Source organism: Dipodomys ordii, unplaced genomic scaffold (assembly GCF_000151885.1).
Source record: "Dipodomys ordii isolate 6190 unplaced genomic scaffold, Dord_2.0 Scaffold36, whole genome shotgun sequence".
Taxonomy (NCBI): domain Eukaryota; kingdom Metazoa; phylum Chordata; class Mammalia; order Rodentia; family Heteromyidae; genus Dipodomys; species Dipodomys ordii.
In genome coordinates this window covers 4,533,078-4,545,696 of record NW_012267252.1, presented here as the reverse complement: position 1 = coordinate 4,545,696, position 12,619 = coordinate 4,533,078, and the positions used below count along the sequence as shown (strand labels likewise).

Below are 12,619 nucleotides of genomic sequence, written 5' to 3'. Positions count from 1 at the left end.
CACAGCACCACTTCTGGCTTTTTCTGTTTATGTGGTGCTGAGGAATCGAACCTAGGGCCTCATGCTTGCAAGACATGCACTCTACCGCTGAGCTACCTTCCCAGCCCCCCTGGGTTCGATTTTTCAGCACCACATAGGCAAAAAGAAAAAAGCCAGTAGTGGTGCTGTGGCTCAAGCGGTAGAGCGCTAGCCTTGAGGTAAGAGCTGAGGGACAGGGCCCAGGCCCAGAGTTCAGGCCCCATGACAGGACCCCCACCCCCCGCCAAAAAAAAAAAAAAAAGCTCATGAAATAACATCTATTTCTATTTGATGTTATGTAACATTTCTTTTTTTTTAAATTGTGTCTACGTAACTTTCAATAAGCACAATTACTTCTGAAAATAAATTAGTGAATATAAAACAAGAACTGAAAATATACACAAATCAGAGATAATGGGGTTTCAATTTATCTTAAGATAATCAGAAACAATTATACTCAGTTATACTTTTGTTTAAAACTGTATGAAGAGTATTAGTAAAAGTCTTAATAAACTTGAGTAAAACTTTAATAAAATGATACCTGAGTAGGCCGACAGGTCTGGATTATTTCCTGCCATTTTCCATGTATCCTGGCAACCAAGTCTTTCACCTTAAAAAATAACAAGAGGAAAGAGATCAGATCAAAGTTTCATTCACACAATCAATTTAGAACTTGCTACAAAAGATCTCATAGCTCTAAAAGGTCAGAGCTCAACAACTGAATTCGATTTCTCTCAAGAAAGAAAAAGGGCTGGGAAGGTGGCTTAGTGGTAGAGCACTTGCCTTTCATGCCTGAGGCCCTGGGTTCGATTCCCCAGTACCACATAAGAAAAAAGAAAAAAGCCCAGAAGTGGCGCTATGGCTCAAGTGGTAGAGTGCTAGCCTTGAGCTGAAGAGCTGAGGGACAGTGCCCAGGCCCAGAGTTCAAGCCCCAGGACTGGACCCCCCCCCCAAAAAAAAAAAAAAGAAAAAGGGCTGGGAAGGTGGCTCAGTGGAAGAGTGCTTGCCTCACATGCATGAGGCCCTGGGTTTGATTCCTCAGCACTATATAAACAATAAGAGCCGGAAGTGGCACTGTGGCTCAAGTGGTAGAGCGCTAGCCTTAAGCTGAAGAGCTGAGGGACAGTGCCCAGGCCCAGAGTTCAAGCCCCATGACTGACCAAAAATAAATAGAAAAAATTAAAAAGCCATTCAAATTTTATGTACAGACTTTCAAATTACAGAAATTAATAAAACTACCCTTATCAACTTTCCTAATAAGTTATTAACAATCATCCACAAAAACGTAATCCATACTTTCCAAAGGGTTTATCTTTTATATTTTACTGGATTATAAACGCCCAGATAGTAATGTTGAAGGGTGGATTGTTATAAGACCCAAAGCTTTGACTGCTTCCTACTTTACCACATCTCATCTTTAAAAAGGCTTAAGACACTTGGGCACTGGTGGCGAAGCTGAGACTTGGAGGATAAAAGTTCACAGCCAGCCTGGGCAGGAAGTCCAAAAGATGCTATCTCCAATTAACCAGCAAAAAGCCAGGTTTAGCTGGGTGCTGGTGGCTCACGCCTATAATCCTAGCTGCTTAGTAGGCTGAGATCTGAGGATTACAATTCAAAGCTGGCAGGAAAGCCCGAGAGACTTAACTACCAGAAAACTGGAAGCTCTGGCTCAAAGTGATAGAGTGGTAGCTTCGAACAAAAGAGCTCAGGGATAGCATCCAGGCCCTGATACTGGCAAAAAAACAAACAAAAAAACAAAGGGTCAAGATAATGTTTTTCTTTTTTTAAAATTTCTTTCTACATTATCAGGTTAAAAGTTCACTTGTTTAGACTGGTTTGTGTTTTTGCAAAGTTTTTTTTTTTTTTTTTGTCGGTCTTAGGGCTTGAACTCAGGGCTTGGGCGCTATCCCTCAGCTCTTCAGCTCAAGGCAAGAGCTACCGCTTGAGCCACAGCGCCAGTTCTGGTTTTTCTATTGGAGATAAGAGTCTCATGGACTTTCCTGCCCGGACTGGCTCTGAACCGTGATCCTCAGATCTCAGCCTCCTGAGTAGCTAGGATTACAGGCGTGAGCCACTGGTGCCCAGCTTTTGCAAAGTTTTATGAATGCTATTTATCTTATATTTAGAGGTTTAACATGGTTTGCAGAACTCAAACTTACCAGAAAAACCAATTTTTACCGTGCTAGATAATTTTTGTTGTTGATGGTGAGTCTTGATTCAAGGACATTTCTGCCTGGGCTAAATCTCAGATCTAGCCTCCATCCTCAGATCTTAGCCTCCTTCCTAAGTAGCTAGGATTATGGGCATGAGTCACTAGCATCTGCCATTTTTGTTTTACTTGTATTTTTGCCAGGACTGGTTTGAACTGAGATTCTCTTTATACCTCCCCCAGAGCTGGATGACAGATTTATTCTACTATACCCAGTCTTGAGATAGGGTCTCAATAACATTTGATAAGCTGGTCTTGAACCATGATTATCCCGATCACATATATCTCAAGTAGCTGAGACAATAGGCATGAGCTACCGGATTTTGTTTATTGAGCCAGGATCTTGATATGTAGCCTGAGTTGGCCCAGAACTTGAGATCCAACCTACCTTATGCTCCCAACTGTTGGTATTATAACTGTGTACCAACTACACCTGGCTCTACTTTAAACATTCATGAATCCAGGATTAAAAAACAAAACTTACCTTAGTTCTGTAAAACAGTCTTGCATCTTCTCTAATATCACACTTAACATGCTTTTCCAAAGCCCCACAAAGTAGAACGAAGTGTTTCTATGTAAAACAAAATAGATGACAATGGAGGAAAACTGAGGCATTGCAAATTAACACAAAACAAATAAACTATTAAAAAAAATCTGCCATTCTCTAGTTAGCAATTTCTAGTGTTAATCCAAAATTATAGCTGTCTTATTAATAATATTTTCCATGACAACAGAATGTTTATGATTTATTGTCAGTGAAATTAAAAAATATGCACAGGAACTGAGCATGTAGTCCAGAAATTTGAAATCATTCTGACAAGATATGGAGTCCGGAGTTGGGAAGGTGGCTCAGTGGTAAAGTGCTTGCCTTATATGCAAGCCCTGGGTTCGATTCCTCAGCACCACGTAAGCAGAAAAAGCCAGAAGTGGCGCTGTGGCTCAAGTGGTAGAAGGGCTAGCCTTGAGCTGAAGAGCTGAGGGACAGCATCCAGGCCTAGCGTTCAGGCCCCAAGACCAAAAACAAAACAAAAAAAGACAGAGACCATGTCTTATAAACCACAATAGCAACACACTACAAACCCCACAGGGTTAAGGATGTAGATTGGTGGTGGATGTACCTAGTCAATAGAGCACTTGATTAGCATATAAGATGCCCTGGGTTCAATTTCTAGGCTTGTTTTTCATAGTACCATAAGACAAAATAAAAATTGCTTTCCTGTGCCATTAAGTCACAAACTGGGTTATGATGTACTCAGAAATTTGAAGAGTCCTTCCTCAAACATATTTTCTAATAGAATATTCTAATAATGGCTATTTTTTTGCTGTATAAAAACAGCTTAGTTTTAAAATGATTTATTATTTTATGGCTTGTAATTGTATCCTTTTATGATGTTGATAGTAGTATTGAGGATTAAACTCAGGGCCTCAAGCTTGCTAGGCAGGTGCTCTTTACCACTTCATCAACACCCCCATGTCCTTTTATTTTGTGTTTCTCACTAACTTTGATAGGGCTGTCCTAACCTTGAACTTCAATTTTCCTACTACCAACTCCTAGGTAGCTGGAACCATAGGTATATACTATACAATACCTCATTTAGAGTCAGGGTTTCACTAACTTTTGCCTGGGCTAAATTTTTTTTTTTGGTCAGTTGTGGGACTTGAACTTAGGGCCTGGATGCTGTTCCTTAGCCTCTTTGTACTCAAGGCTAGTGTTCTATTTGACCCACAGCGCCACTTCTGATTTTTGAGTGGTTAATTGGAGGATAAGAGTCTCACAGGAACTTTTCTGCCTGGGCTGGTTTCAAAGTACAATCCTCAGATCTCAGCCTCCTGAGTAGCTAGAATTACAGGCATGAGCCACTGGTACCCAGCAGCCCAGGCTAATTTTTAACTGTAGTCCTTCTCTTCCTACATCCTAAGTAGCTGAGATTAAAGGCACATGCCAACGCATCCCACTTTTTTCTTCCCCTGCTGGTCCTAGAGGTTGAATTCATGCCTGGGCACTGCTGGTCCTAGAGGTTGAATTCATGCCTGGGCACTGCTGGTCCTAGAGGTTGAATTCATGCCTGGGCACTGTCTCTAAGCCTTTTTGTTCAAGGCTAGGGTGCTACCACTTGGACCGCAGCTCCACTCCCAGCTTTTTGGTGGTTAACTGGAGATCAGAGTCTCATAGACTTCCCTGCCCAGGCTAGCTAGCTTTTTTTTTTTTTTTTTGGGGGGGGTCCAGTCATGGGGCCTGATCTCTGGGCCTGGGCACTGTCCCTCAGCTCTTCAGCTCAAGGCTAGCGTTCTACCACTTGAGCCACAACGCCACTTCTGGCTTTTTTCTTTTTGCTTATGTCGTGCTGAGAAATCCAGCCCAGGGCCTCGAGCATGCAAGGCAAGTGCTCTGCCACTGAGCCACTTTCCCATTCCTCAGGCTAGCTTTGAACTGTGATCCTCCATCTTCAACATCTAAGTGGCTAGGATTACAGGTGTGAGCCACTGGTGCCTGGCCACTTTTGTTTTTGATATTTGATCTGGCTGTGTTGCTTTTATTGACCTTTAATCCCTGGGCTATAGTAATCCTTTAGAATCTATCTCCTCAAAATATGGAACAACAAGCATGTTGTGGTATGTAGTCTACGATTTATTAATAAAGAATCGTAATTACTTATATAAAACATTAAGTGCCTTATCTTTTGGAGGTATAGTTTGGTGAATGTAAATGCACATTTTCTGGGAGAGAAGTGTAATAATAACTATGGATATCCTTTAAAAAATTTTTATTTTATTTTTTGTCCGTTTGGGGCCTGAACTCTGGGCTTGGATGATGTCCCTCAGCTCTTCAGCTCAAGGCTAGCACCCTACCACTTGAGTTACAGCACCGCTTCCAGACTTTTCTGTTTATGTGGTACTGAGGAATCAAATCCAGGGCCTCATGCATGTGAGGCAAGCACTCTACCACTGAGCCACTTTCCCAGTCCAATAGCTATATTTTTACTAACTGAAAATTTAAATATATTTATACCTAGATATTTAACTCTAAGGATTTGACTAGAAATTCTAGGAGTTTGCCCTAGAGATATGCTTACACAAACAGGTAGAGATACAAGTAAGTATATCAGTATATACAAAAAAATGTAATGTTCATCAATAAAGGTTCTGAAATACTACAGTTACTTGACAGAAGTGATAATACTTTCAAAGTGAAATGAATGTAAGTCACAAATAATAAAAATAGAAGTAAAGTGTTGTGGGGCATGCCTGCGATCCTATTTGGAAAGCAGGAAACAAGAGGATTGGGAGCATTAACCAAGTATAGTGAGATACTGTCTCAGAAAACCAACCAACCAACCAACCACCCAATCAACCAACCAAACCAAACCAACCAGCTCAACCAACCCAACCCAACCAACAAACCAACAGGATGGTTCAGGAATAATTTGAGACCCTATTCTCAAAAATAACCAAAGCGAAAAGGGCTAACAGATGGCTTATGTGGTTAAGAACACCTGCCTAGAAAGTATGAGACCTTGAGTTCTGATCCTAGCAGTACAAAGAAAAAAACAAAGCCAGGCACTAGTGGCTCACATCTGGTAACCTAACTACTCAGGAGGATGATATCTGAGGACTGCAGTTTGAAGCCAACTTGGGTAGACAAATCCATGAGGCTCTCATCTCCAATTAACCAGTAAAAAAAAAAAAAGCAGGATATGGAGGTGTGGCCCAAATGGTAGAACACTAGCCTTGAGCAAAAAAGCTAAGCATGAGTTAAGGGTGCTCAGTTCAAACTCTGGGATTACCCATGTAATTGTAACCCCTCTGTATGGCATTTTCACAATGAAAAAACAAAACAAAACCCTCTAGGATCAACACACAAACACAAAAACAAACCGCTACTTTGTATTAAAGCTGGCATGGCAATGCATGCATGTAAACCTAGAATCTGGGAGGCTGGGGCAGGGAATTAAGAGGTTAAGGCTAGCTTTGGCTACAGAACCAAGGCACTGTTTCAACCCAAAACATTAAAAAACAAAGCACTTAAAAAAATCACTATGATACCCTTTTTTTCTAGAGCATACTGGGATTTCTATAGCAAAATCAGCTAACTTTTTTTTTTTTGGGGGGGGGGTCTGGTCGTGAGGCCTGAACTCTAGGCCTGGGCGCTGTCTCTCAGCTCTTCAGCTCAAGGCTAGCGCTCTACCACTTAAGCCACAGCGCCACTTCCAGCTTTTTTCTTTTTGCTTATGTGGTGCTGAGGAATCGAACCCAGGGCCTCATGCATGCAAGGCAAGCGCTCTACCACTGAGCCACCTCCCCAGCCCCCTCATACTTTTTCAAATGAGCAAAATGTAGTTTCAATGATAAGCTGCAGTGTGGTACTTTCTAAAACTGTCCCTTGGCAGTTTCTTCAGTACTTTGAGTAATACAGGTTTAGTCCACAATCCATTTCTCTCTCCCACTTCCTGTAACATCTCAACCTAACCAAAGCATCAGAAGTAAAAGCAATTAAGGGAACAATCTATAGGAAGCCTTTTGATCAACAATACTCCTTGCAAATCAGATTGATAAAATATGAACAAGAGAAATTACCAACAGTTAAAGACTCAAAACCAAAAAATGTCCCCCAAATTATTTTATGTCCTAGAACACAAGGCAGGTCATTAGTTGAACAGGCTATTACTCAACCTTGAAGGCACTACCTTGACTTCTTCACAGTGTGGTTCTAAGAGGATTTCATGTGGAATGCTCTGAGTACTTTCACAAATTGAGTTTTGCTGACTATCCTGGGCTTTGTTCTCAGCCACCCACACACCAAAAGGGGTTTGGCTCCAGCTTCTGTAGCTACTCACTGTAGGGGGATTCCTATGTAAGGAGGAGGGCATGAACTCCTGAAACTTGAGCAGAGGTTCTCTGAGGTAAGACAACTCTGGCCTAGTCAGGATTTTCTGTTCCTGTTCACTGTGGGGCATGTCTGTTCATCTACCTATGTCTACCCAGCTCTTCCCTTTGGGTGGCATGATCTTTCTTTGGCTATATACATAGCTGAGATGCTTCTTCATTTAGGGATGTCACCAGTGCAACAATTGTGTAGTCTCACGGTTGCACTGTGCCTCAGAAGCCTGTTTTGCCTGTTATGTTTTCCTTCCAGCCAGTTGTCCTGGAATCAGACCCAGAGCTGGGTCTTCTGGTTTGCCCTCTCTGGACTCTAGCCTAGGGAATGGTTAGCAAGGAAAAGGGAATGTCAGGACATGTCCACAAATGCTGGAAAAAACACCACCCACCATTAGCAAGCTTGGTTTAAGTCAAACTTACTTTTACCAGTGGAAATAGGGTTGGATAGGGAAGTCTCTGAGGCTCCCAGAGTCCAAAGCAGAGTATTTTTTTTTTTCTGACTTGATGTCAGCTTACCTTCAGTGCTTAAGCTCAATTTGTCATCAGAGCCTCAAGGTTAGAGCGAAGTAATGATCAACTATCTATTGAGTTCCTGATATATGCCTGGTGCTGTGTTGCGTACTTTTCACACATGGCTCACTTATTCCTCACAACCCCTTAAGTGGGCATCATTATTATTCCTTGTACCAGATGAAACTAAGACTCAAGAGTTTATACAGTTTACCAAGGATCAAAAGGCTGGTATGGTGAATCTGGGAACTAAGGTTAGGCCTAAAGGCAAGAAGAAGGTATTCCTTTAAAGTACAAAAGGCTGTGCAGCCTGTTCCCCATTAAGTACTTAAGGCAATGTCTGCTTTTACAGATAGGTCACTCTCCATTACCCCCATCCCTCCAACTCATCAGAGAAAAATGATCATGGGTAATTTCCTCTAACGCAGCCTGTCAGAAGGGAGGAAAAGCCAGGCGCTGGTGGCTCACACCTGTAATTCTAGCTACTAAGGAGGCTGAAATCTGAGGATCACAGTTCGGTTTAAGGCCAGCCCAGGCAGGAAAGTCCATGAGAATCTCATCTTCAATACACTACCAGAAAACCAGAAGTGGCGCTGTGGCTCAAGTGGTAGGTAGAACACTTGCCTTGGGCTGAAGAGCTGAGATTGCTGAGGGACAGCGCCCAGGCCCAGAGTGCAAGCCCCATGACAGACCCCCACCCCCACCACCAAAAAAAAAAAAAATTGGTTCTGGAACTCAAAGTCTCTGGCAACAATGCCAAGGCCTTCTATTAGTTCCTAAGAAGTTTTTCCTATATGTTAACCTTCGCCTCTCTACAGTTGGTATATCCAGTGCCTTATGCATACCTGCAGGCTGAAGGTGGTCCTGTACTGCAGAACAAGGCATCTAGGTCAAGCGTATTGTTTTCTAGCCCTCTTTGTCCAAAAGCCTATTTCAATCTGAATACTGTCGGGTTAGATTCATGAGAGTCGTTTTGTGTTACTCACTCCTAAATCTTTACTGAATTCTAAAAATAGTGGCTGACATGCAGGTACTCAGTACTTGTTCAATGACTATGGCAAAAGAAGTACAAATGAGATGACTGTAAAGTAGAAAAATTAACTCGTTTTTTAACAGTGAACTGTGTATAGTTGTGCTTTTATGCTTTCCAAAGACAGGAGACAAAAATCAAGTGTATTAAGAACCAAAACCAAAACCAGCCGGTCCTGGAGACTCACACCTGCAATCCTAGCTACTCAGGAGGCTTAGATCTGAGGGTTTTTGGTTCAAAGCCAGCCTGGGCAGAAATGTCCCCTGATTTCCAATTAATCACTCAAAAACCTGAAATGAAGCTGTGGCTCAAAATGGTAGAGCACTAGCCTTTAGCAAAAAGAGTACAGGGACAGTGCCTAGGCCCCGAGTTCAAGCCCCACTACAGACAATACATAAATAAATAAATAAAGTAACCTCCCCCTCCCCTCGCCTCCACAACCTAGGGGATGGGGGCAAGAGAAGAAACAGAGCATTTAAACACTTCACTGAGTACACTCCCCAACAAAGGTTACCAAACACGTTTAAACGAGAAAAAGCAGTTTTAATAACACGCACACATACATTCAGAGGACTTTAAACAAGATGTAGTATAAAATTTTAAAAGAAAAAACTAAAAGGAAATCTGCATTTACTACCTAAGAGCTGGTGGATTAACTGGTTGACAGGACTGCCTGGGGAAAATAAACGCACAATGAGATGCTCCTACAATGCTGACGAGAAGAAAATTATCACCAACACCACACTAACGACTGCGTGCTCATCTTCTGTTCCTACCTCTTGCCTCCTTAGAGACAAACCAGCACAGCCATCCTAATTCTCCAACTCAGTTGCTTGTAGGTTCACTTCTTAAAATGATTATTTATATTCAAATGTTACTCTTGGTTTATAGACTCCATACATTATTACTGGCCAGCCCCTACCAACAAGATCTGTTTTGATAGAAACACAAATGCTCCAACAGAGCCTGGATGATAACACATCATTACCTATCTTTTACTGGGGAGATTTTTGTGAAGTCAAAAGCAAGCTACTACTTGCATTTCAAAATAAAATGAAACGCCAACCTTCCAAAAGGTGACAAAAGGCACCACTGCCATCAGGAGATAGACAGAAAATGTACAAATGATGTTATGTTACTGCTACATAGATGCATTTTGTGAATGGTGAGCTTCTTCACATAACATGATATAGCAAAATTATATTTTCAGTAAGAAAAGCAGGTTAGAAAAGGCAAAGTTACACACAAAGCATAAACACAAGTACCTTAATTTTCTGCTTGCAATAAGGGTAATAAGTTTGACATACACATCTAGAAAATTAGACTAGGTGATTTTTGGCACAGATATACTGCCAAACACACCACCACTCAGTGCAAGCTTTGTTTGTCAAGTTCCAAAAGTGGCCTGACATTCTCTGTGCAATGAACATTTTCTCCCTTGCTTGTACCATCCCATTCATTGGGTAAAAACAGAAGGGAGACAAAGCATGGGGGCTCAAGAGGGAGAAGGGAAATACTTGATTTGGAGGAAAACCATGGGTTTCTTGTGCTGAAAGAGAATCATAATTTCTATGAGAATCCAAATGGAAATACTGACTGGACCATGACCTGGAGACTGAAGACCACTACCAGTGTCATAAGCAGTGGCCTAAACTGACGCCTGGCCACTTACTTTAAAGGGACAGATGAAGTATTTTTCTTTAATGAAGAAAGAATTAAAAAGTTTATTTTTCCCTTATTGATTGCTAAATAAAAATGTATCAAAGTGGTTTTAAATTTGATGGATATCTAGCTGTTGAAACTGCAATATAAAAGGGTCACTTTAAAAAAAAAAACCTGAATAACCCACTTATTCCCATCAATGTACACGATTAGAAAATATTTACACACTGTAATTACAAGCAATATAAGCAGTATTTTATACTTTGAGATTTTATACACTTTACACAATGCAAAATGAGAAAAATATGAACACTTATAAAATTACACACAAATAATGTATCTACAAAGTATTAAATTACAAAGTGAAAGCCCCCATTGCTGGGCAGATAGATGCCAGAGTTCAAACTTTCTGTCAAATATAACTCTTTGTATCTATCTCTTTAACCATAAGTGGCATTTTGTATTAATACCCTTGAGAGGTAGTATCAAGATAAATTCTTACCAGTAAACTCAACACAGAATAAAACTTTTGTTGGTCTGACTCCTGGAGTCATTCAGCTTGGGTTCTTGCAAACTAGATTTATCTAATCTTACTTATAAAATCTCTAACTGCCCAATACTTGACATGAGCTCAAAAGTAAATGATAAATTTAAGATAAAATGGTTTTTACTCCTAAGCCTCTATTTAGAGGTAGAAAGTTAGTTTTCAAAAGTGATTTTCTTCCCTCTCAAACCAAAAACATCCATTCCTCTTCATCATCTTCCCCTTCTATAGCTGGACACTGACTGCTCTGCGAAGAGCAAGTCACCCAATCTAGTATTTTACGAACAATAAAAATAGTTTTCTCTTTCAGGAAACAAATCCTAAAAGGGACACTTGGTCAACAACAAAATTTTTCCACTGGTTAGTAAGAGTCCATTACTACCAAAAGCTTCCAAAGACCCCTGGGATAAGACTAACATGTGCACTTTTACTAACCCTCCACCATTTAAACCAGAGAATGGCTTTCCAGTGTTTAAAAGAATTTAGAGCAGCTGTGGTTTTCAAGTGCAACAACTTCAAGATATAAGTACACACACACACACACACACACACACACACACTCACTCACACACACAGTGTCCCAAAGAATAAACACTACCTAGATCTCTGCTGAAATTATATACTCATGGAAAAAAAATTTTTGGGAAAAATTTCCAGAACTTCAAGCTTTTACAATAGAGACTTCTGTTATATAGTTAACAAGGGGAAGAATTCTAAGATTTACCCAAGAGTCTATGACTTAACTAGTATTTAAGAAAATATATGCATTTAAAACAAATCCCAAACAAACTACTTATGAATGTTTTGGCATTTTAAAAACATAGCCAATACTTCACAGCTTAACTTCTTCCTTTTAGGGGAATTTGACAATATACCAAACTTCTGTTTCTTAACTGTTTAAATGTTTTCTAATAACCTAATAGATGTCTAACCTTGAATAGTGAGGGAAAATACAGGAGTTATAGAAGAGTCTATGATTTCAATTACTGAACTCTGTTCTAAGCTTTCCCTTTGTTTCCTAACATAACCAAGAGTAAAAACTTAACAGGAACTTTGTCTTGTTTCTATGTTCAACACAAGTTGATACAAACTCTTTTCTTCCTTAGTTCTTGTGATTATCCAAGTGCCACAAATACTACCTAAAAAAAGATAACTGGCTTATAATTTAACAAGAAGAGTTAATAACGGTAGGTTAAATAAGTGTCTACTAGCTGCTTCTATCCCACCTCTCCTTTTATATGACTTGGCTTTTTATATTTCATATCTGCTTCAGAAGGCATTTTTTCATTACCAGCTTTATACTAGACATTCAAGTGGAATATTTGTTGTGTATTCTCGTATCAATCCATTGGATTCCATACTAATCTTTTCTATTTTTCTTGGGAAGGCTCTTAATGCATTTCTCTTGGTTCATATCTTTGCTGCTCTTAACTCCTGTTAAGAATCTGGTACCCAGAAGTCATGAAGCTGCCCCTAAAATAGAAAAATGAAAAAGAATATAATGTCAACCTAGGGTATTTCTTATAACCACTCACAAAGAAACATATTTAATGAGATTAATATATAAGGCTGATTAATATAGTTGTATTACTAAATTATTTTGTTTTATGACAAACTAGCACAGATGGCCACAGCTTAAAAAATCTACTGAGGCTAGAAATTAAAACAAGCTGGAAGTGGTGGTGTGGCTCAAGTGGTAGAGCTTGAGCTGAAGAGCTGAGGGACAGCGTCCAAGCCGAGTTCAAGCCCCATGACCGACCAAAAAAAA

At 40.2% G+C, this 12,619-nt stretch overlaps 1 protein-coding gene across 1 annotated transcript in view; it reads right to left on the bottom strand.

The window, feature by feature from the left end:
• LOC105986590 (protein FAM178A-like) overlaps positions 1 to 12,619 on the bottom strand; it is an 82,476-nt gene that overhangs the window by 14,581 nt on the left and 55,276 nt on the right. The window contains exon 16 of the mRNA XM_013017587.1: positions 1,611 to 1,616. Coding sequence (XP_012873041.1) covers positions 1,611 to 1,616 — 6 coding nt within the window. The remainder of the gene's footprint in view (positions 1 to 1,610; positions 1,617 to 12,619) is intronic.